This window comes from Rhincodon typus, chromosome 33, assembly GCF_021869965.1.
Source record: "Rhincodon typus isolate 14 chromosome 33, sRhiTyp1.1, whole genome shotgun sequence".
Taxonomy (NCBI): Eukaryota; Metazoa; Chordata; class Chondrichthyes; order Orectolobiformes; family Rhincodontidae; genus Rhincodon; species Rhincodon typus.
The window spans coordinates 32,216,823-32,241,855 of NC_063364.1; the positions used below are offsets into that span (position 1 = coordinate 32,216,823).

At 41.2% G+C, this 25,033-nt stretch overlaps 1 protein-coding gene across 1 annotated transcript in view; it reads right to left on the bottom strand.

Moving 5' to 3' along the window:
* The window catches only part of strc1 (stereocilin 1), a 54,600-nt gene that overhangs the window by 26,771 nt on the left and 2,796 nt on the right, over positions 1 to 25,033 (bottom strand). Inside the window, exons 3-14 of the mRNA XM_020534306.2 lie at positions 17,422 to 19,732; positions 16,360 to 16,419; positions 13,198 to 13,308; positions 11,801 to 11,955; positions 10,846 to 11,032; positions 10,134 to 10,249; positions 6,971 to 7,103; positions 5,614 to 5,796; positions 5,239 to 5,277; positions 4,972 to 5,139; positions 1,592 to 1,729; positions 1,052 to 1,116 (exon numbers count right to left, since the gene is read on the bottom strand). Coding sequence (XP_020389895.2) covers positions 1,052 to 1,116; positions 1,592 to 1,729; positions 4,972 to 5,139; positions 5,239 to 5,277; positions 5,614 to 5,796; positions 6,971 to 7,103; positions 10,134 to 10,249; positions 10,846 to 11,032; positions 11,801 to 11,955; positions 13,198 to 13,308; positions 16,360 to 16,419; positions 17,422 to 19,732 — 3,666 coding nt within the window. The remainder of the gene's footprint in view (positions 1 to 1,051; positions 1,117 to 1,591; positions 1,730 to 4,971; positions 5,140 to 5,238; positions 5,278 to 5,613; positions 5,797 to 6,970; positions 7,104 to 10,133; positions 10,250 to 10,845; positions 11,033 to 11,800; positions 11,956 to 13,197; positions 13,309 to 16,359; positions 16,420 to 17,421; positions 19,733 to 25,033) is intronic.

A 25,033-nucleotide genomic window follows, 5' to 3' on the forward strand; every position in this document is an offset into this window, starting at 1 on the left:
TTATGAACATTACCGTCAATTGAAGCTCCTGATCAGGTAGGTGCTAGATTCAAGGTCTGTGCCAAGGGCTGTTCATCCAGCTCTACACCTTGTTATCTCTGTAAATTTCAAGGTGGTATTTAACCTCCAAATATTAATTGTATCTTTTTGTAACCCCATGTATATATGCCATTATTTGAAGAGCTTCTGTAATGATTTAATGTGCAAATAATGCTCCTGATCAGGTAGGTGCTAGATTCAAGGTCTGTGCCAAGGGCAGCTGAGAGAATTCTGCAACTGCCCTCAGTTACCCCAAGCTATGAAGATGAAGAAACTAAGATCTGTACTGCTGACTTAGCACACAGTGAAAACTGTACAAGAATGAGATGATTGGACAATGTGCAGCACAATCCACAACTAATTAGACACTGATGCAGTATATCTAAATGCAGCAAGACCTGGACAACATTCAAATTTGAGCTGGTAAGTAGCAAGTAACATTTGTGCTACACAAGAGTCAGACAATGACCCTCTCCAAAAAGACAAATTCTAACCATCGCTCCTTGATGTTCAATGGTCTTACCATTGCTGAATCCAACAGGATCAATGCCTTGAGGGTTACCATGGATCAGAAACTGAACTGGACTAGCCATATAAATACTGTGGCTACAAAAGTAAGTCAGAAGCCATCCTGACTCAAAAGTAAGTCCTGACTCTGAACTATATTGCCATTCCTTCACTGTTGCTGGGTCAAAATCCTGGAACTCAATCCCTAAAAGCATTGTGGGTGTATATATACCCCGAGAATGGCAGCCCTTCAAAAAGACAGCCCCTCATCACCTTCTCAATGGCAGTTAAAGATGGATAATAGATGCTGGCTCAGCTCATGATGCACACAGCCCATGAACATATTTTAAAAATTAGAACTCAGAGTTGGCATACGTTCAACAGAATAACCCAATGACCATTCCTAGGTACAGATATTATGCTATTATGGTATCTGGTCTTTAATAAACTCTATGGCTCAGCATGTTGCATATTACATCGCTGGAAAAAGAACAGAGCAACTTACGTGAAAAGTTCTTTGGTCGTTTTGTGGCCATTTGCTTCTAAAACTTTTCTAAAGAGTAGCTGTGCCTGCAACACGGGAAAAACAACTTCTTGAAGCATCAAGTGACACAGCAATAACTTCTCTTAATTCCTACATGCACACTTTTGAACACCAGCTAAGCTTTGATTTACAAAGAAACTCAAACTTTGTTCCCTCCTGAACTCAAAGTTCAGAAGACACCTGTCACTACTTTTGATTTCCCTCAAATGGCAACTTTTCACGAGTGAGTCTAGAAAATGTAGACTAAAAAGCTATTCCATAACAGGTGGTTTCCCCACCAAATCGAAGTTTGTCTGCATCCAGAATGCACACCCATACCCTTCCAGTATGAGCTTCTAGACAGGACTCAGGAGCAACAGCCCAGTCCCGCTTCCCCCTCCTTAACCCAAATACTTCTTGCTGTAACAAGCTGGGCTACTAGAAAGAGGTGCTCATTTATACTTTACAACAGGACTTCAGAGAAAGTTACTCAAAAGATGATTGCCAAATTGAAAACGTTACCTGTTGCACAGACCATTTCATCTGTCTGGTGTCATTGATATTGGACAGCAACATGCTCAACTTTGATCTCAAAGATATTAGAGGAATTTCTTTTATAAGAGAATCCAAATCTTTGATCCACTTTATATTGCCAGAATCCTAACAAAAACATGATGTTGAAATGCATTGCTTTAAAAACAAAATAGGCTGAAATATACGCTTCTGGGCTTAAAACAATATTAGCATACTCAGTAAAATAGTTTTGGCATTGCCATGGTGGAAGGGACATGGTATAACTGCAGTCTAACATAGCATCAGCTCACTACAATGCCTCAGATATGGAATCACCTATAGGAATCTCATTCTGCCTGGCTTTAGTTAATCTCAGTTGGGACTGTGGTAGGGAGGTTTCAAATGGACCCAGTATTAATAGACTTGAAATAAAATCCCTACAGTGCGCTAAGAGGTCATTCGGTCCATTGACTTTGCACCAACCCTTCAAAGAGCATCCCATCCTACCCACATAAACCCCGCATTTACCATGGCTAACCCACCTAGCCTGCACATTTCTGGACACTCCAGGGCAATTTAGTGAGGCTAATCCATCTAACCTGTATATCTTTGGACTGTGGGAGAAAACCCAGAGTACCTTTGGAAACCCACGTAGACACGGGAAGAACATGTAAACTCCACACAGACAGTCACCCAAGGCTGGAATCAAACTCCGATCCCTGGCACTGTGAGACAGCAGTACTAACCACTGAGCCACCAAAACTTGTGGGGAGAAAAGTTTACAGTTGGAGTTCCTGACTACTATCCAGGGAGCTGCACATGTGGGCTTTATACAAGGTTAACACTGGACTCGACTGTGGCATTTGCCTGCCAGCATTCACCACCTCATTTACAGATGTAGAATTTCTTGTAAATGTGCACTCATGAGGTAAAGACGAAAGACTTCCATTTCCACAAGCTTTTTACAACCTTCAGGACATGCCTGAAGCCAGCCAATGAAATACTCTTGAATTGTAATCACTTGTAATGTGGAAAAGACAGCAGCCAATTTGTGCACAGCAAGCTCCCACAAACATCAGTGTGACGGTGTGCTTTATTTTAGTAATGTTGTGAGGGATAAATGTTAGCCAGGAACTTTGGTATAATGTGCCATAACCCAGTTGCCACGGAATGAGTTAAAACGTGCATCTGCCTATCTCTGACCATTGCACTCATCACGCATGACTGGTTCATAGGAGTATAATAGTGGTATGTAAAGTCTCCTATCCAGTGACTTATCGCCTTCAGGATAAGAAGGGTAAAAACTGGAGGAAAAGAGAGGGAATCAAACAATTATCAGCAAAACACTATCAGACTGGAAAGGATAGCATTTAATATAATTAAGAAAGTGACTGACAGGCCTGATTTAGAAGACAGATTTCTGTGATCAGGTTACCAAACAGTCTACTATTACCTAATCCTGACAAATGAATGGCTCAGGTGTCTGGCTTACTGTAAACTTGAACGTGTTCTTGGCCCAGGTCCAGATAAGGTGTCAGAATACCTTAAACAATCATTCAACTCTATCAGTTTCAGATATCATTCTCAATGAAATTTCACACTGCCAAATCCCTTTACAAACCACGGCCTTATCTATTATTCAGGGCCCATCCAGCTGCAAAGTCCTTTGTTCTGCTACATTTATCAAACAATGCTGCCTAATAATGTGATCAAATATTAAAATTATTTTAAATGTTAGTTCCCTGGTGTGAATGATAGTGAGTCAAAATCGTTGTCTTCCAACACAAAGTTGGAATTGAGAAGGTGGTGGTCCAACTTCCCAGAGATAAAGATTAATACACAGCATCTTGTGGAGAAACTGGACATTGCAGAAATTAGGTTTGTTGTCTGTAGAGGACAGCAGAGCAGTGTAGATAAAGAGGAGGTGATGCTCAAAATAAAAAATGAGTCTAATTGAGTAAGTAAGTAGAAACTGCTACCAGTGGTAGAGAGACAGTAAGCAGACAACAGAGCTTCAATGTGAACAGCAAAAGAACCAGGTGGATGCAAGGTAAAGTACTTTTACAGAGAGTTACTGTGCCAGCAATGTGTTGCCTGAAAGGGCAGTGGAAGTCAATTCAATATTAACTTTTGAAAAGGAATGAAATAAATTCTTGAAGGGAAAGAAATCTACAAGAATCTGGGAAAACAGCAGGTGGGTAAGATGAATTCAGTAACTCCACTGAAGAACAGGGACAATCAAGATGGGCTGAATGGTCTGACAATTCCAAATCTCACCTATCGCCATGAACTCCTGCACTTAATTACTGAAGTCTTATGACAATTCTATTTAGTTTAAAACAGCATCTTTACTTCCAGCTTTCTCTGCAGCCCTCTAACCTCAAAAATCTTAAAAATGTCAGTTTGACTCAGTGGTAGCACTCTAGTCTCTAGATCAGAACAAGGGGTCAAGCTTTATTTCACAATTTGAGAGTGTAATTTAGACTGGCACTGCAGTGTAGTTGAAAGGGAGGGAGCATTGTCCTTTGAATTTAACATGGAATCACAAGCCTTTCTACCTGTTCAGGTGAATGTGAATGTTATGGTTCAGTTTGAAAAGGAAGGCAGCTGTCCTAGCTATCAAATTCTCTCCTAACAAAACAGATGAGCTGCTTATTTTTTTTAAATAAGGGGCACTGAGTCGTCTAAAACTTGGAACCCCTCCTGACAGCAATTGCATGAGCACAGTTAAATGTGAACTATTAAGGGTTGATTGCTTTTTTTGGTAAATAAAGAGTGGTGCTGGAATTTTCTTGTGATCTCTCCTGCCTTGAATTGGAAATGTGATAAATAAGGGAATACCGAAATTGAAATTTCAACTGCATAAATCAATGGGGAAAGAAAGGAGGAAGGAGAAACAAAGAACGTGCATTTCCAAAGGTCCTTTTACAAACTCAGGAAGCCTCAAAGAATCTTACAGGCAATGAAGTATTTCTTGATGTGTAGTCACTGCCGTAATACAAGTGTCATTACAGCCAATTTGCAGACAGTAAGCCCCCAAAAACAGCAATGTGGTTGTGACCAGGTATGATTTTGGTTGAGGGAAAAATATTGACCAAGACTCTAGGAAGAAAGGCCTTGCATTTCTAGAAATGCTACCAATGCATATTTTCTATCCACTTTATATGACAGATGGACCTCAGTTAAAAGTCTCAATCGAAAGGCAGCTCTTCAACAGCAGGTGCAATCCCTCAAGAGTTTATACTTATGTATCTGGAATACAACTTGAACCACAAGCTTCTAAGAAGTGAGGATGCTACCCACTGGGCAAGGTTTGATGCTAAGATGGAAAGCCCTACAATGACAATGAGGGAAAGGAAGATGGTGAGAGACAATATTCCAATACAAACCCATAGCTTGTTTACAATGATCAGCTTCTGAACAGGATTGAGTTTCCATCCATACTCTGCTATACTGGGCATGGCATGCACCAATAAAGCTGTTGGAATGACTTGCATAATCGATGGGCTGAGACCAATTACTAATGACCCCAGGTTGCTCAGCAACTCCTCTGTAATCTACAGAAAGGAACAGACTGTGAACAATGGTTCAAATTATATCCACAAACTGACAGAGAGGGCACAAACCAATTTAATTCAAATTAATGTAATACTTACCGACACATTTTGAAGTATCTTGTCAGTTATTTCCCTTGCCTGAAATAAATGTTATAAATATTAATGTTTTTAAGAAATTTCTAAGAAATCATTACACTGGAGTTGTTCTGGAACTGTTGAATCTCAGTGCTTTAGAAGCCAGCTTCCTCCAGCTCATTGATAATTCAACATTTTCTTGCCAGTCAATTAATCCCTCCTCAACTGCACACTTCTCAACACAATCATAGTCCCTATCTTTCCTTCTCCTATTGCAAGTCAGGAAGTCCACTTTATCTCGGCCATCCACCCAAACACAAATATGAGAACAATAGTTTAAAAGTGTTTGTTAAAATATACTTGGACCTGTGTGCCAAAAGTACTTAAGTAAAACATTACCTGCACAGGAGAAAAAGTCATTGCACTGAGTTCCGGGAGCATTGCTTGTATTTGTGAAGGTTGAAGTTGTTTTATGAAGGACACCCCAAGAATTGGAAGAAGCCCAGCCATACTTAATAATTCATCATTCATCAAGATTTCTTGGTTGGTTACACTAGTTGTTCTGACCAAAAATTCTGTGAGCTGTATATGGGAGGAAGAAGAGATGCCTAATATTAATATATAAATCAACTAACAAGTTTAAGCAATAGAGTTACAACACGCAAAGGTAAAAATGGACACGTTCAAATACTAAGGTAAAGTCGCCTTCGTTCCAGAAGACCTTTGGGCTGTTTGCTCATTACAACAGATGACTGATGGTGAGTTTATTCTGAGGGTCACCAGGCTTCAAGTGAGGGGAGAGGTTGAGAAAGCAGGACCTTCACGGTAACCACAGCCGTTGTAGAAACTGAAATCACACTGCTGCCGTCACTCTGCATTGAAAACCAGGCGTCCAGCCAAGGGAGCTAACCAATTCCTTTGTTTCAACATGACTGAGTTGTGAATTGCCAGAATTTCCTGGTTGACATATGGACATCTCACTCTAGGCTTTCTCATTATTTTTGAAGATTTGTGCACTAATCAGGCATTTAAAAGTTTGCTGCCGAAAGTTGGAGCTCATGATTAACAGCATAAGCGGCTTAAAAATGCGGGGTGACCTTATAGAGGTTTATAAAATCATGAGGGGCATAGATAAGGTGAAGAGCCAAGGGTAGGGGCTGTCCAAAGCTAGAGGGCATAGGTTTATGGCGAGATAGGTAAGATTTGAAAGGCACCTGAGGGGCAACCTTTTCATGCAGAGGGTGGTTTGCATTTAGAATGAACTGCCAGAGGAAATGGTAAAGGTGGGTACAATTACAACATCTTAAAGACATTTGGAAAGGTACATGGATAGGAGAGGTTTAGAGAGATATGAGCAAATGGGACTAGTTCAGTTTAGGAAACCTAGTCAGCGTGGACAAGTTGGGCCGAAGGGCCTGTTTCCGTGCTGTATGACTCTATGACATGACAATTGTTAATACAATGCCACTCCTAAATCTCACTGGCTCAGAAACTGCTAGAGATTTCTAACAAGCAAAATCAATTTTTTTTCTCTTGCACTTCTTTCTCTTTCTTTTTTTGGATCCAATCTCTCCCACCCTTTTGTTCTGATATGACTAATTCACCTGATTTGTGTCTGTGTCATGCATGTTGTTTCTCAAGGAGAAAGACTGATGGCTCCATCATTCATGAAGGTCCCCAATGTCCTGTTGTTCTCGTGGTATGATTATCAGCTCTCAGTTCTAGCAAGAATATTACCTGTATATGGTTAACTCACCAATTCATTAGGAACAAAGATTTGATCGCCAATACATTTCAGCAGCTGTTTCTTAATGATGTCAAACACGTGCAGATTCTGTTTGTAGAATCTTAGGTCCTGGGTGGTTGCAGAACATATCAGTCTGCCCAGTCTAGAAATGGGAGAAAATACCACTGAAAGATAATTGTACAATTAAGAAGGGAAGAACATGCATGTATTTTTCAATTACATGCAACATTTATTTCCCTATCCCTTAAAAACGGAGAATAATTATACAGGAAGGAATTTTTAAAAGCTCAAGGGCTAAGAAAGATCACATTGTCTGCTGAAGCTGCCTTGCCTTGTACCTTAAGGATCTACATCCATAACAATCTGACCTTATCACACACTAGATTTAACTTTTTTAGAAGTTTTCATTTTTTATGTTCTTACTAACTTCTAGTCATATTATCCAGTATAAAAGACTGGGAAAAGCAAAGAAGAGCTGCAGAAAAGACAAACAAGAGTTAAAAGGCAGGGAAGCACAGACGTAAGCATTAGAATAATTCCAAGATGCTGTAGCTGACCACTTCTACAGCAACACTACAGAACCAATGCTGGAGCAAATTACTGCAACTGCTAGAGATCACAGCAGGTCAGACAGCATCAAAGGAACAGGAAAGTCAGTGTTTCAGGTCAGGACCCTTCATCAGAGCTCAGAGTTCTGATGAAGGGTTCCAACCCGAAACGTTGACTTCCCTGTTCCTCTGATGCTGCCTGACCTGCTGTGTTCCTCCAGCTCCACACTGTGTTGTGTTGACTCTGACTCCAGCATCTGCATTTCTTGCTATCTTATCCATGGAGAGCGCAGGCAAGTGGTCCCCCTTGTCCTCATTTTTCATCCCACCAGCCTCCACATTCAAAGGATCATTCTCCCTCATTTCAGACAACTCCAGCAGAACACCACCACCAAACACACCTTCCCCTCACTCCCACTGTCTGCATTTCACAGGGATTGCCCCCTCCAGGACACCCTAGTCCATTTATCGACCACTAACACCAACTCCCTTCCCATGGCACTTTCCCACGTAACCACAGAAGATGCAACACCTACCTCTTCACCTCCTCCCTGCTCACCATCCAAGAGCCTAAACTGTCTTTTCAGGTGAAGCAATATTTCAATTGTACCTCCTCCAATCTTGAATTGTATTTGCTGCACACAATGTGGCCTACTCTACATAGGAGAAACCAAACGCAGACTGGGTCACCGCTTTGCAGAACACCTCAGATCTCTGTGCAAGTATGACACCATCCTTCCTGTAGCTGGTCATTTTAACACAGTGTTCTGCTTGCATGCCTTGGCATGCTGCAATACTCTAGCGAATCACAGCGCAAACTGGAGGAGCAACATCTCATCTTCAGATGAGGCACTTTACAGCCTTCTAGACTTACTGAGTTTAACATCTTCAAATTGTGAACCAACTCCAATTTCTTCCCTTTCTTTTAGCTTTACTTGTTACATTCTCTGTCACCATATCCTCTCTCCACTCCCCCAAACTCCCAACCCAGTGGGACTTTCTGTTCTTGCAAGTCTGGTAGTTAGACACACCATTGGTCTGCCATTCTCACATTCCAATCACTTAACCTGAGCTATCAACATCTTTTCTCCGCCAACACTGTACACCCCACCACACATCACCCCCCCTCTCAACTTTAGTGTAAATGCTGCTCCCTCCACACTTCACTTCAGCTCTGCTGAAGAGTCATTTAGAATTGAAGCATTAGCTTGCTGTCTCTCCATGGATGCTGTCTGACTCACTGTGATCTCCAGCATCTGTTATTTTCACTACTGAACCAATGAAAGGCAAAGATGCTCAGACGCTAGACAATCAAGGAGGAGGAGGCAAAAACAGTGGAATTCTTTCAGGAGATCCTCAACAATCATAACCCCAATTCTTTATTCAATGTTCAATGACAGCACTGCACTTCAGCAGGGAATGTCCACTGGGAAGCAACCATATCAGGGATTCAAAGAGCCAAGGAAAGCCTGAAGGCAAACCTGGCACCTGGAAATGACAGGATACCAACAAAGCAACTGAAATATGGTAAGAGCAGCATCACAGTTCAGAAGATCAACAAGATAGGGGTGGCAATGTTGCTCAGTGGTTAGCACTGCTGCCTCACAGAGACAGGGACGCAGGTTCGAATCCAACCTTGGGTGACTGTCTGTGTGGAGTTTGGACATTCTCCCCATGTCTGCGTGGGTTTCCTCTGGAGGCATCGGTTTCACTCCACAGTCCAAAGATGTACAGATTAGATGGACTGGCCATGCTAAATTGCTCATAGTGTATAGGTGAGGTGCATTAATGGGGAAAAGCAGGGTTACGCGGATAGGGTAGGGAGCTGGGGGTTGGTCTGGGAGGAATACTCTTCGCAGGAGGCATCAGTGCAGACTTGATGGGCTGAATGGCCTCTTTTTGCACTGTGAAGATTCTATCCTTCAGATCTGGACAAAAGACGACATTTTGGATGACTTGAGGTGACAAGTAATTGTCAAGCTGCGAAAGAAAATCTCAGTGACTGCAACAACTCAAGGGTCATAACAGTGCTGTCAGTATCTGGATAGGTCTTCAACTAAGGGCCACTACTTCGATACTACCTCAACAGACTGCAAGCAGAAGCAGACAGCATTCTTCATGAAAAACAGACAGGTTTTTGGATGGCAGATCATACAACAAGATCAAATCATTATGCTCAGGAACATTACAGAACAATGTATCAGAAGTGATTAGTTAAAATTAATTTAAATGTGTTTATTAAAATGTTTTAGTGTTTTTCCAATATAATAAGGCACCTTTTCGTTTCACTGAGTGTATATTAGGTGGCGGCACATGAGAGAGGGGATTAGCAGTATCTGCATTCTTTTCAGTATCCACGGGAAATCCATGCCTCTTTTCCTGGTGGATAGTAAGGACTTAGTGTTTCTTAGCTAAACCACTTGTTATTTTCTGCACTCAACGATGTCCCTCAATTGCATCTTCTCTAGCCTGAGAGCCTAACCTCATCTCCTAGTTCATTTATCATACACTTGGAAACTTACTTGTTGAATTTCTCTGTGACATTCTCAAAAGCTCTCACATCCAACTTGCATCTAATTTCCAGGGGAAAATTAGTGAGTCTCTCAAGCGACTGCATTACTTACGAATCAAACTCAGAGGCTGTCATTGCGATTCCCTGTTTTAAGATGCTGTGAATGACAAACCTTTCCTGGACTGTAGTTAAATTATTCATCAACAGCACATTCAATGAATTGAGTATCTGGGAATACATCAGTAAAAAACAAAAAAGAAATCAAGGAAAACAGTCAGCTCACTTAGTACTTCTATATTAGAATTCTGTAACCACACAAACAGTCCACATACCAAACTCCATCAGTTAGCTGGCTCATAGACTATGCAATTGACAGAGTAAATTACAAATAGGAACTTGACAGCAAATCATTCCTTGATGCAGAGATGGGAGAGGGAAGGGATTTGCATGAAGGGGAGAGTATTTGCATGGGCAAGTCCCACTCCTGAGACCTGAGACTGATGTTGCAATGCAGTAATGATGGAAGGCTGCACTCTCAAAATACCAAGTTTGGACAAGATCATAAACCTAGGCTTCATAAATCCTCTCAGGTGGAGATAAGGGATCCCATGCCACTGTTCTGAAGAAGTGCAAGGTAACTTGTCACAGATGCATGATCAATACATGTCCCTGAAATAACATTAAAAAATGATATGCTCATGAACAAACATTTTTGTGGGGTCTTGTGTGCTTCAAAAGTACCTCTATCATAAAGTGTTACAGGATGCTTTAATGTTGTAAACACTGCTTATAGAAATTTTCTTTTTATTTCCGTGGTGTAGTACCTGTAGACGGGTCAGAAGCTGAAACTTATCAAATGGTAGGTATACCAGCAGACTACCAACTTGATGCAGGAATTTCAAAGACCATGTGCTGATGTTGCTATACTGCTCAGCATTCACTGCCCATTGGACAAAGGCTCGTCTCTGGTCACTTGACAGTTTCCCAAAGCTTTGGTTAACCATGTACAATCTGGAAATTAAAAAAATATACAAATGTGAGGATGGAGACTGCTACACTGCCCTTTGATACCAAACAGCAAACTGGGCAACAGTTCACTAAGCATGGGATTTTATCAAAACAAGTGACTGCATTTGGCATAAATTGAGAGTACATACCTTTAAATTGACACTGATCTGACCATCCAACACAAAGTCATAAAAATTGCATTTGTTGGATGCTTGATTTGATGCACATTCACTGGGCATGTTCACTCGCTGTAGTAATACAAAGATAAACAATCCCATCTCCATGAACCTGATAACAGGGTTAGCCTACGATATTCATGAGTTTTACTTTCTCTGTAAGCTGGAGCTCATCCAGGATTCAGCTGTCTGTATCCTAGCCTGCTTCTACGTCCTATTCACCCATATTCCTGTGATGGCTGAGCTACAATGGTTCAGCGTCCAGCAATGCCTCAGTTTTAAAATCATATCCTTCGTTTCAAATCACTCCAAAGCCTTGTACTTCCTCTCCAACTCTAACCTCCTTCAGCTACATAATCGTCAGAAATATGCGTGCTCCTCTAATTGTGACCTCTTGCAAATCCCCAAATTTAAATGTACAAACATAGTTATACAGTATCTCAATAATATTTATGATTTTGAGCTATCAGTCAATGGTAATCTTTGTGAACACATTAACACGATTGTTGCACTAAGAGGAAGATAACAAGCAAGAAAATAATCAAACAGATAATCAAACACAGATCTTAAACTGCTGATAGCATGTGTAACGCACACTTGCTCTTTGTCCACGATTGCTGGAAGAGCTTGAATCTCAGATGCTGACAGAAGTGGTAGGAAATTATCAAACTCTACAAAAATATTTGGGTTGATGAGCAGGATTCTGTTGAAGTAAACAGATGCCATGACTCTCTTCAAATCATCCTGAATCTGAAATTAAAACCAGAACTTTTAAAAGCAGAATTCGTTACCTCAGAATCAGAAAAGTTAAACATACTTCAAAATGAAAATATTTATATAATGTACACATTTTTAAAATTTTAGTTCAAGGTTGTAAGATTCCATTGCACTCACTGGGGATAATCCTGTCTTTAAGAAACACTTCCCTAACTTGCTTTGTGAGATAACATCAAATCTTTTCTCAGTCAATGTGATAGACAATCTACAAGAGATTTGAGCAGTATAACAAGCAATGAAGCTGCCATATGTAGATAAAATACAGATCATCAATTACCACTATACTATGTGTACCATGTTTAGAGCATTCAGCAGTAAGCAACTATATAAATCACATGGGTACCCTTTAATGGAAGTAATTCTTCATGGTTTGTGAGGTGGCCCCGGGTTTATTTGTCAGTCAGAAGTAGTGTTAGGATTCTGCAGTTGCACATGACACTTCAAGCGGTTCTACCCACTCAATGTTAATATCTGATCCTTTTGTATCAACTGTTTTTATAATACACAATGCCTTCCAATCTTAATACATGCAATTTACACCCAATTAAGCAGGAAACAATTAACATTGTTGCCTCAAAAGTAGTGGCCCTTAATTGAAACTCCAGGGAAAGGAGGAAAGTCAATGGGCGAATCACCTCAAATTCATTCAAGTATTAAAGCTGGGTTCTTTGCGTTCACACCCACCTCTGAATCAGAACAGCAAGAGACTTGACACTCTCTGTGCAGCACTGAGAGAATGCAGCATTGTCAGAGCTGCCATCTTTCAGGTGATATGTTAAACCAAGACCCCATCTTCAATTTCAAGTAGAACTGATGACATTACTATGAAGAGGAGCAGGGGAGCTATCCTGGATGCATGGCCAAATTTATTTCTCTGCTAACATTATTAAACCAGATAAGGCCATTATTGCATTGCTGGTTCCCGGAACTGTCCGCAAATTACACTCTACATTTATATTACAATTCCTATGCTTCAAAATTTCATTGACTACCTTACACACAGGGACATCCTGAGTGTGAAAAGTACGACAAGAATTGCAAATCTCTCCATGTTCAGATTATATTTTCTTTTTAGACCATTAACTACGTACAGAAAGTGGATAAAAAAAGTCGCATGTTGCGATCCTCTTTAGTAGTGAAATTGCTAAAAAAAAAAGCTTTCTGGTTAGCCGAGCTTATCAAGAGTTTAATGATAAATGGTATGAAATAGCTTACCTGCAAACCGTTCCAGTTTGTATTCAAGTGCTGTAGTAGCTGTTTTGTAGCTTGAATGTCAAGTGCAAAAAGCACCCCTTGAAGATCGACTGCAGAGAGTTGTAAATACTCCTGTGTTTGGAGGGTAAGAAAGAGCTGTCAGTGAAAAACAATTAACAACAGTAATTACTACAGAGTTTATATCTGAATAAAAACATACAATTGTATCTGCACTGATTTAGTTCCACTGTGCTGTATGGGTGTGTAGCATAGAGCGTTGTGAGCTATGTATAGTTTAAATCAAAGCACCATAACTAAACCTCCATGTCTGGCAAGCTGCTGACACAGAGACAGATATTGACTTCTGATTTAGAATCTGTCCACCATTGAGACAACAACCCAGTCAATTCTTAAGGCACACAAATTCCAACGAGACAAAGACATGAAAAAGAAACACGAGAGATTATTACTGATCTCAGGGCTGGACCAGAAAGTTCCACGAGTCACAGTTCAGTCTCTCCTACTCTACGATATCGTTTGTATAGATAAGGAGTAACTTTCCCATTACAGACTAGCAGTTAAGAAGACATTTATTGACTGATCACACATGAGAAGCTCAAAGACACAATACCTACCACTGGAAAATGAAACTCCCTGGCCTCAGAGTATAGTCCCTTGAACTGGCTGGGTCTGCTATGACTTTGGGATGTGCCTCTGCGTTCAGAATCTGCCATTTCATCTCGGATGTACACAAATAATTAGTGCACACAGGATACACTGAGAAAATTGAATGCATCACGCATTTGCATCTATGCTGTTCCTTTTGAAGGATAAGTATGGCAAGTTTAGGGAACTTTGGATAACGAGAGATAGTCAGCCTAATCAAAAAGAAAAAGGAAGCATTTATCAAGGCTAGGAGGCTGGGAAAACACGAAGCAAGGGTGGAATACAAGGAAAGTCAAAAGAAACTTAAGCAAGGCGTCAGGAGGGCTAAAAGGGGTCATGAAAAATCATTGGCCAACAGGATTAAGGAAAATCTCAAGGCTTTTTATACAAAGGGCAGAGGGTTGGCCCGCTCAAGGACAGGGAAGGGAATTTATGTGAGAAGCCAGAGGAAATCGACGAAGTATTAAATGAGTACTTTGCGTCAGTATTCACCATAGAGAAGGACTTGGTGGATGATGAGTCTGGGGAAGGGCGTATAGACAGTTTGGGTCATGTTGAGATCAAAAGGGAGGAGATACTGGGATCTTGAAAAACATTAAGGTAGACAAGTCCCCAGGGCCTGATGCGATATACCCCAGAATACTGAGAAGGGCAAGGGAGGAAATTACTGGGGCCTTGAGGGAAATCTTTGTATCCTCACTGGCTACAGGGGAGGTCCCAGAGGATTGGAGAATAGCCAATGCTGTTCCTTTGTTTAAGAAGGATGGCAAGGATAATCCAGTTAATTACAGACTGGTGAGCCTTATGTCAGTGGTAGAGAAATTATTGGAGAGGATTCTTCAAGACAGGATTTACTCCCACCTGGAAATCAGTGGGCCTATTAGCGAAATGCAACATGGTTTTGTGAAGGGGAGGTCGTGTCTCACTAAGTTGGTTGAGTTTTTTGAGGAAGTGACGAAGATGATCGATAAGGGTAGGGCAGTGGGTGTTGACTACATGGACTTCAGTAAGGCCTTTGACAAAGTCCCTCATGACAGGCTGATACAGAAGGTAAAGTCGCACGGGGTCAGAGGTGAGCTTGCAACATGGATAAAAATCTGGCTCGGTCACAGAAGACAGAGGGTAGCAGTGGAAGGGTACGTTTCTGAATGGAGGGCTGTGACTAGTGGCAATCCTCAGGGATCAGTGTTGGGACCTTTGCTGTTTGTAATATATATAAATGATTTGGAGGAGAACGTAACTTGCCTGATTAGTAAGTTTGCCGATGACACAAAGGTTGGTGGAATTGCGGATAGCAATGAGGACCGTCAGAGGATACAGCTGTATATAGATCGGTTGGTGACTTGGGCAGAGAGATGGCAGACGGAGTTTAATTTGGAAAAATGTGAAGTAATGCATTTTGGAAGGTCTAATCCAGATGCAAAATATACAGTAAATGGCAGAACCCTTCAGAGTACTGATAGTCAGTGGGATCTGGGTGTACAGGTACATAGGTGACTAAAAGTGGCAATGCAGGTGGAAAAGGTAGTCAACAAGGCATATGGCATGCTTGCCATCATCGGCTGGGGCATTGAGTTTAAAAATTGGCAGGTAATGTTGCAGCTTTATAGAACCTTAGTTAGGCATCATTTGGAATATTGCGTTCAATTCTGGTCACCACACTACCAGAAGGACACAGTGGCTTTGCAGAGGGTACATAAAAGATTTACCAGGATGTCGCCTGGTATGGCGGGCATTAGCTATGAGGAGAAGTTGGAGAAACTTGGGTTGTTCTCACTGGAACAACCGAGGTTGAGGGGCGACCTGATTGAGGGCTACACGATTATGAAGGGCATGGATAGACTGGACAGTCTGAAGCTTTTTCCCAGGGTGGAAGAGTCAGTTACCAGGGGCCATGAGTTTAAGGTGCCAGGGGCAAGGTTTAAAGGAGATGTACGAGGCAAGTTTTTTTTTACACAGAGGGTGGGGGGTGCATGGTACTTGCTGCCAGGGGAGGTAATGGAAGCAGATATAATATCGACTTTTAAAAGACATTTTGACAAATACACGAATAGGATGGGAATAGAGGGATATGGTCCCCGGAAGGGTAGGGCGTTTTAGTTGAGACAGGCAGCATGTTAGTGCAGGCTTGGGAGGCCGAAAGGCTTGTTCCTGTACTGTAATTTTCTTTGTTCTTTGTTCTATGTCTCTTTTGCCCTCTCACACAAGTTCTAGTTGGCCCAATGCCTTAGTGAATAAATGTGCAGCTCTGTATGGGATTTATATAGAACAGAGAGGGTGGAAGCAGACTATTCCGACCTACTGACCTGAGTTAGTGTTTCTGCTCCACACAAACCTGCTCCCAAATTACATCATTTCAACAAATCAAAAGACTATTCACTTCACTCTGGCATATTTATCTAGCTTCTCTATAAATATCTATCAGTCTCTAAATCCAAGCTTCCCTCTTTAATGTGGACAATTGTTTTCTTCCCATGATAAGAGTTGTATCGATATTGTCAAAACATAACACATTACCCTTATTAGGTCCATGCCTGATGAACCCCCTTCCTTTTTCACCAAGTTCAACAGGACAGACTGAAAAAATACACAAAAAATAGTGTTAATATAAGAGTGCCTATTGACAACACAATGTCTATCAAAGAGATTACATGGAACTTATGTCAAGGCTCACAGCAGAGTCTATTTTACAGCAATAACCTCCACTTAAACAGCTCATTAGTGTACAAAATCTACTTAGATAGTGTCTCCACAAACTATGACAACAGAACCCATAGCCAAAATTACAGCATACAATTTCTCCAGCAAAACCCAATCAGTGGAAGATCATTATGAAATATAAATGGCATGTGTAAGATCAATCCTAATCACTTAATAGCAGTGAAGTCTTCTGATGACATTAAGAAAGAATTACAAAATCATCCCCTACTTGACCAGGAATAGCACGGTCACATATTAGCTGAGAAACAGTGGTCCAAACATTGAAGAGAACACTCCTCCTCTTCCTTGAATGGTGCCCAATTATGATGGCAAACAACAGTGGATTTTGGGTTTTCTCATCTGAAAGACAGTGCCTTCAACAATGCAGCACTACCAACACACAGCACTCTGGGAAGGTCAAGCTAGATTTGTGCTCAAATCTTTGAAGTGGGACCTTCACCCGTAACCTTCAAACTCAGAGGGAAGAGGTTGACCCACTGTGCCACTGTCTTAATTCCTTAATTTTCATTTTGAGAGGTTCTAGTTTGACAGATCAACAAAGAATTACAACTTGAATGGAATTGAAATTCTTATAATAATATTAGATGACCCCAACTTTGTGGCACATGATCACAATTTACCACAAGATATTGTAAAATGGGAGGTGTTGGGCTCACGGCACAGTGATAGTGTCCCTTCCTCTGGGTCAGGAGGGCCGGTTTCAAGTCCCACCTGCTCCAGAGGTGTAACATGACAGGTTTGAACAAGTCAATTAGAAAATGTTTAAAAAGGGGACTGTCAAATAATACATGACGGGAAACCCAGTAAAGGAATATAATTTAGTTCCCATAAATGCAATTAGTATTATTTATGCCTTACCCCAAAACACTGGAGTAGTTCTTTCTTGATTCTGTAGTTCTTCTCATTCTGCAGGTAGTTTAGAACAGTTTGCAGGACACTTCTTTTAGCATTCTGAACAACTTGAAGGAACGCAATTCGATCATCTTCCAAGGTCATTAAGACCATGAAGATCTTATTTATTGCATCCATAAAGCTTACTGTCAGATCTTCAGTAAGTGTATTATGAAGCATCAGACCAATGTTTTCCAAACCACACATAATTAGAGGAGGGATATCTCCCAATCGGAACTGTTCGGATGTGCATAGTTGTGATGTGCCCAGAGTGCATGTCCACTGGAGTTGCGAGATGAGATCTTCCACTGGGCAGATCTTGATCTCTATAGAGTTGGTAGAGTTATTGATTTCCATGCAATCCGCCTCAACCCAAGTGTTCTCTGGATCGCTGATCAATGCATGAAGCACATCAGGATCTTGGCATACATATTTATTGAAATTGCTCTGATCGTAGTCAAAGCAGAGTGCCACAGTGGTTGGGTCCACCCGTTGTTCCGTCCAGAAAGAATAAACACATGTGGCAGCAGTATTTATTCCATCTCCTTCAACGTGAGAGCAGTAGCTAGAGAGCCAGGTGCTGCTCACATTGATCAGCAACCCCCACAATCGTGTTGAATTGTCACAAGCAGCTTGTACAAAATTGTCGAGGTCATACTGACTACAGAATTCAACAGCAGCAAGATCAAAAGAAGAGAGATCTATCCACTCTTCGTATCTGCAGTTTTCATTCTGATCATTTGTGTGTGGAGTGATTTGGATGTTGCAGTGGGATTTTAACCAAGCATTTTCAGGATACAACAACATCTCACTTAGCAATGCCTCACTACGACAAACAAATCGAGTGAAATTTGCTTCGTCATTCCTCCAACAAAAATCTACCACGTAAGGATCGATGGGTTCATGTGTCCACTGACTGTATTGACAGTATGTGGCCACATCAGTATGACCACTAGCCAAAACGGAAGCATCACTGCAAACATCAGTCAGCCAAAGATTGAACTCATTCTTCAACAGCTCCTGAAGAATTACTGGGTTTTTGCACACATGTATGTTGAACTGCTCCCTGTCAATATTGAAACACACTGCTACCACAGTGCTATCTACTACAGCTGGGTACGTCCAATTTTCATAGTGGCAAAGACTTTCCACAGCAGTCATAAGATTTTCTTGCATGGTTGGGTTGGCAGTAGAACGGACAGGTACTATATTACTGCCTTCCTCTGGAACTACAGTGGGCACCACTGTGGAATGTGAATTGCTGGGACAGAAGTCGTTCAGCCAGGAGTTTTCAGAATTATTCAGCAGAATCTCCAAGAGTGATGGATTGGTGCAAACCATGCAGTTAAAAGCAGCTTGATCAGTTTCCTTGCAGAGTACAACAACAGCAGGGGCTACAGAAAGAGTGTCCAGCCACTCCTCATAGTTGCAACTGTTCTCAGCACTGCAGGCAGATAGAAGCCAAGTATTGCCAGGATCCAGCATCAGTTCATTTAGGACAATCACATCATTGCAAACTGATTTATTGAAATTTGTTTGGTCACTCCTCCAACATAACGAGATTATCAATGGATCTACAGGATCCTCTTTCCACTTGTCATACATGCAGAATTCACTATTGCCACTCAGAATGGAGTAATTATTGCAAAAGTCAGCCAGCCAAAAATTGCCCTTTATGAGCTCCTGAACTGCAGACTGATCACTGCAAATCACATGAGTGAAATGGTCACCATCATGACTGGCACAGAACGTGATCACTTTATTATCCACCATGGAGAAGTCCGTCCACTCCTCATAACGACAGTAGTTGTCTACTCCTTTTACAGGAGGGACAACGGTGGCTGGACTGATGGTGAAGTCAATATACGCACCTTCACTGACTACATCAGTGATAAATGTAGGAACAAGCATAGTATTTGAACTGCTAGCACAGAAGTCTTTCAGCCAAAAGTGAGCTGGGTTTTTCATGATGCTTTCCAACAGTGATGTATTAGTGCAGACAGTTTTTCTAAAACCAACTTCATCTACAACAGCACAATAACCAAAATCTGTAGAGTTGAACAAATCTCCAACAACCCATGAATCGTAATTACAAATCAGATCTTCAATTTGCCTGGTGTCACTTGAAGAAAAAGACCCTACATCAAGTCTTCTTTTCTCACAGTAATCAGTGTAGAAATTTAATCCCTTAGTGAGATACGTATATATGAAATTCACTTTATTGCAAACTTTATTGACTAAGGGGCCTGACCTGTTTCCTGCCAAGCCTCCTATGATACTACAAAACATGGGAAGGTTGAATTGATGCTGGAAATTTTTGTAGCAAAGGGTTCTATTAAGTAAAAGGAAAAGTTCTTGGTTGCAGCTTGTGGGCAGCTGAGAAAAATCAGAAATGACCTTAAAAACTGTGGTAGTCCTATACAGTTCAGCGGGAGACTGACTAAGAAGGATTTGCATATCATCTATTGTAACAGCTTCAAAATTCCAGGTCAAGTTATGAAGAAGACCCCTGTGTAGAACAAAATAATTGTTTGTTTAAGAACACATTATGCATTCAAATGGGTCATCTGAGAGTTTACAAAACTTTGATACTCTGAAAACTTGTTCCTAACACTTGTGCAATCACAGCCCCAGAAATAATAAATGAAATTATATTTCTTTCATGCCTTTCTTGATTTCAGTACATTATACAGTGCTTTACAGCCCACAAAGTATATTCTGAAACATGGACACTCGTATAATTAGGAAATGCAGCAGCCAATTTGAATAGCAAGATCCCACAAAAAGCAATGGAATAATGGGCAGAAATTTGTTTGTAGGAATGTTGTCGAAATATTGACTTCACACATCAGGGAGAACTCCATTGTACTCTTAGAAATAATGCCACGGGAATTTATTTTACAGCACCTGAGAGAGGCAGACAGATTGTTTAATAAACCTCTGAAAATGTCACACACAGTCAGTAATGTATTAGATTACTTGAGTCTCCAAAGTGGGACTTGAACTAACAACATTCCGACTCATAGGTCACTTTGCGATCAAATGAGCCACAGCCGATATAACAAAGATACAAGTGGCCAAGTGGATTGTCCAGTGAGGGTATATGGGTAGAAGTGAGAAATCAGAAGGGCATAATCACCTTCATAAGATCGTACTATAGACTGCCGAAGAGTCAGTAGGAAATTGGGGAGCAAATATCCAGGGAGCTATCTGTAAGAATAACAGGGTGGTAATGGTAGGGGATTTTAACTTTCCAAGCATAGACTGGGACTGCCATAGTGTTAAAGGCTTAGATGGGGAGGAACTTGTTAAGTGTGTTCAAGGAAATTTCATCAATACGTAGAGAAAGAGCAAAACTCCTTTTGGAAAATAAGGCAGGACAAGTGACTGGGCATTAGTGGAGGAGTACTTTGGGGCCACTGATAATTCTATGAGTTTTAAAATAGTTATTGAAAAGGATAGGCCTTGTCTAAAAGTTAAAGTTCTAAATTGGAGTAAGGCCAATTTTGACGGAATTAGACAGGAACTTTCAAAAATTAATTCGGGGAGGCTGTTCGCAGGCAAAGGGGTGACTGGCAAGTGGGAGGCTTTCAAAAGTAAGATAATGAGACTTCAGCGACAGCATATTCCTGTTAGAGTGAAGGGCAAGGCTGGTATAAGAAGGGAACACTAAACAACTGGAGATATTGAGGCTCTGGTCAATAAAAAGGAGACATTTGTTAGGTACAGACAGCTTGGATCAAGCGAATCCTTTCAGGAGTATAGGGAGTAGGAGTACACTTAAGAGAGAAAACAGAACGGCAGAAAGTGGACTTCAGATAGCTTTGGCAGATAAGGTTAAGGAGAATCCAAGGAGATTTTACAAGTACATGAAAGGCAAAAGAACAACTAGGGAGAGAATATGACTCCTTAAAGATCAAAGAGGCCGTCAATGTGTGGAACCAGAGATGGACGAGATACTGAACGAATATTTTGCATCAGGATTTACTGTGGAGAGTCATTGAAGCGAGGGAACTTGAGGAAATAAATAGTGACGTCTTAAAAAGTATCCATATTACAGAAGTGAAGATTCTGGAGGTCTTAAAATGCAAAGAGGTAGATAAATCCCCAGGACTTGACCAGGTGTATCCCAGCACATTGTGGGAAGTTAGGGAAGAAACTGTGGGACCCCTTGCTGAGATTTTTTAACGCCACGGGTGAGGTGCCGGAATTCTGGAGAATGGCTAATGCTGTAGCATTATTTAAGAAAGGCCGTAAGGAAAAGCCAGGAACTATGGTCCGGTGGGTCTGATGTCAGTGGTGGGTAAGTTGTTGGAGGACATTCTGAGAGGCAGGATTTACATGAACTTGGAAAGGCAAGGACTGGTTGAGGATAGCACGGGTTTGTGCATGGGAAATCATGTCTCACAAACTTAACTGAGTTTTTTGAAGAGGCGACCAAGAAGACAGATGAAGGCAGAGAAGTAGAAATTGTCTATATGGACTCTTGCGAGGCCTTTGACAAGGTTCCACATGGTTAGTAAAGTTAGATCACATGGAATCCAGGGACAGCTAACAAATTGGATACAAAATTGGCTTGATGGTAGGAGACAGAGGGTCGTGGTTGAGGGCTGTTGTTTTGACTGGAGGCTTGTGACCAGTAGTGTGCAACAAGGATCAGCGTAGGGTCCACTGTTGTTTGTCATTTATATAAATGATTCGGATGAGAAAGTAGGAAGCATGTTTAGTAAGTTTACATATGACACCAAAATTGGTGGTATACTGGACAGCGAAGATTATCTAAGAGTACAACAAGATCTTGATCAGATAGGCCAATGGGCCGAGAAGCGGCAGATGGAGTTTAATTTAGATAAACGCGAGGTGTTGCATTTTGATAACACAAACCAGGGCAGGACTCATACAGTTAATGGTAAGGCCCTGAGGAGTGTTGTCGAACAGAGAGATTTAGAGGTATAGGTACATAGTTCCTTGAAAATGGCATCACAGGGTGGTGAAGAAGGCGTCTAAGCATATTCGCCTTTATCGGTCAGAGCACTGAGTACAGGAGTTGGGATATCATGTTGCGGCTGTAGAAGACATTGGTGAGGCCACTTTTGGGGTGCTGTGTACAATTCTGGTTGCCCTGGTATAGGAAGAAAGTTATTAAACTGGAAAGGGTGAGAAAATGATTTACAAGGATGTTACTAAGACTGGACATTTTGAGTTATAAGGAGAAGCAGGAACGGCTGGGACCTTTTTTCACTAGAGCATAGGAGGCTCAGGGGTGACCTTATAGAGGTTTATGAAGTCATGAGGGGCATAGATAAGTTGAATAGTCAAGGTCTTTTCCCCAGGCTGGCGACTGCAAAACTAGACAGCATAGGTTTAAGATGAAAGGGGAAAGATTTAAAAAGGGACCTGAGGAGCAACTTTTTTTACACAGAGGATGGTACATATATGGAACAAACTGCCAGAGACGTGGTAGAGACAGATACAATTACAATACTTACAAGAGATTCGGACAGGTACGTGAATAGGAAAGGTTTAGAGGGATATGGGCCCAAACGCAGGCAAATGGGACTAGTTCAGTTTCAGAAACCTAGTCAGCATGGACCAGTTAGACTGAAGGATATGTTTCCGTATAACTCTATGACTGATTCAATTGAATAAGTTCTTGAAGGTGGAAATTTGAAGGGCTACGGCAAACAGCAGGGGATGGGATTAATTGAATAACTCGTTCAAAGAGTTGTCACAGACAGGATAGGCTGGATGGTTTCCTTCAGGGCTATTACATATTATTACATAGATAACCCTGAAAAACAGAACTTCATTTCTTGCCAACGTTCCTCCGCTCCAGCACAATCAGCAAACACAATCAAATACTTCTTTCACCTTAATGCTAATTGAGAGCTCTGACTGTGATTAGAATTGCTGTTGTGTTTACTCACAGCAATAGTAACTTCACAATGTCAATTACTCTGAAATGTGATCAAGTGTTGAGTGTGTGCAAGTCAGAATTGAGCAGTCTGTCACTCAGCACCCAGATCCTTGTTCAAACACAGCAGAATTCTACAATACTCATTCTGTTAACAAGTCACAGATCCTTCCCATTCATTTTTCTGTTTAATGCAATCATGTCACACCATCTTCTGTAATACAACCAATTTACACCACGGTCCGTAGAATATGGGATTGAGCGGCAAAACTGTAATTTGACCGACTGGTTTGATTAATGTCACAACCTGTAAGAGTGAAACTCAAGCAGTTGCTGATCATTACTATTATAGCTTCAATCTCACACTCCAGTATTCATGAATAATGTACAAATGGTTTACACTATCAGTTTTAACTCACAGAGAAGGAAAGAGCCTTTCCCCACTGCCCAAGCATCTCCACTCCTCCCTTAGCCATTGTTTTCATCAGCAGGAAGAACAGAAAAGCAGAATATTGTTTAAAAGAGACACTGCAGAATGCTGCAATACAGAAGGACCTGGATCACAAGGAGATAAATTGCTGGAAAAACTCAGCAAATCTGGCAGCATCTGTGGAGAGAAAATAGAATTAATGTTTCAGGTCCAGTGGGCCTTCTTCAGACATTTCTGAAAGGTCATTGGACCCAAATGCTAATTCTGCTTTCTCTGCACAGATGCTGCCAGGCCAGCTGAGTTTTTCCAGTAATTGCTGTTTTTGTTTCGGATTTCCAGCACCTACAGTTATAGAGTCACACAGCATGGAAACACACCCTTTGGTCCAACTCATCTTTGCTGACCAAGTTTTCCAAACTAAACTAGTCCCACTTGCCTGCATTTGGCCCATATCCCACTAAACCATTCCTATTCATATATCTATTTCAGTTTTTTGTTTAAGAGGATCTGGGTGTTCTGATACATGAAACATAAGAAGTCAGAATCCAAGTACAGCAAGTAATTAGGAAGGTAAATGGATTGTTAGACTTGTATTGCAAGGGACATGGAGCAGAAAAGTAGGGATGGCTTGTTACAATTGCACAGGACACTGGTGAGACTACATCTAGCACACTGTGCAGATTTGATCACTGTAAGTGAGAGGATAGACTAACATTGGAATCAGTTCAGAGAAGGTTCCCAAGGCTGATTCAGAGACGGAGGGGTTGCCTTATAAGGAAGAGTTGAGGAGGTTATTAAAACATGAAAGGGGACTTGACAGGCTGTACAATGAGAATCAAGACCAAGAGGACACACTTTTAAAACAGGTCCCCCGTTTATGAAGGAAATAAGAAGGAATCACATCTTTCAAAGGCTTTATAATCTTCCCAGTTCTACCTACTGTTAGTCACTAACAGTCCCCATTAACAGCTATTCACTCTCCTTGCCAAATCGTTATCAACTCCTTTGTCTATCCAACTGTTCTTCTCTCTCTTCGGGCTCTACACTATCATTTACTGCCTACCCCGTCGCCCTCCCTATTTTCTGCATATAAACCGTTTTCCAAGATACCATCAGTTCTGAGGAAGCGTCACTGGACCCGAAACGTTAACTCTGATATTTTCTTCACAGATACTGCCGGATCTGCTGAGCTTTTCCTGCAACTTCCGTTTTTGTTCCTGACTTATAGCATCCAA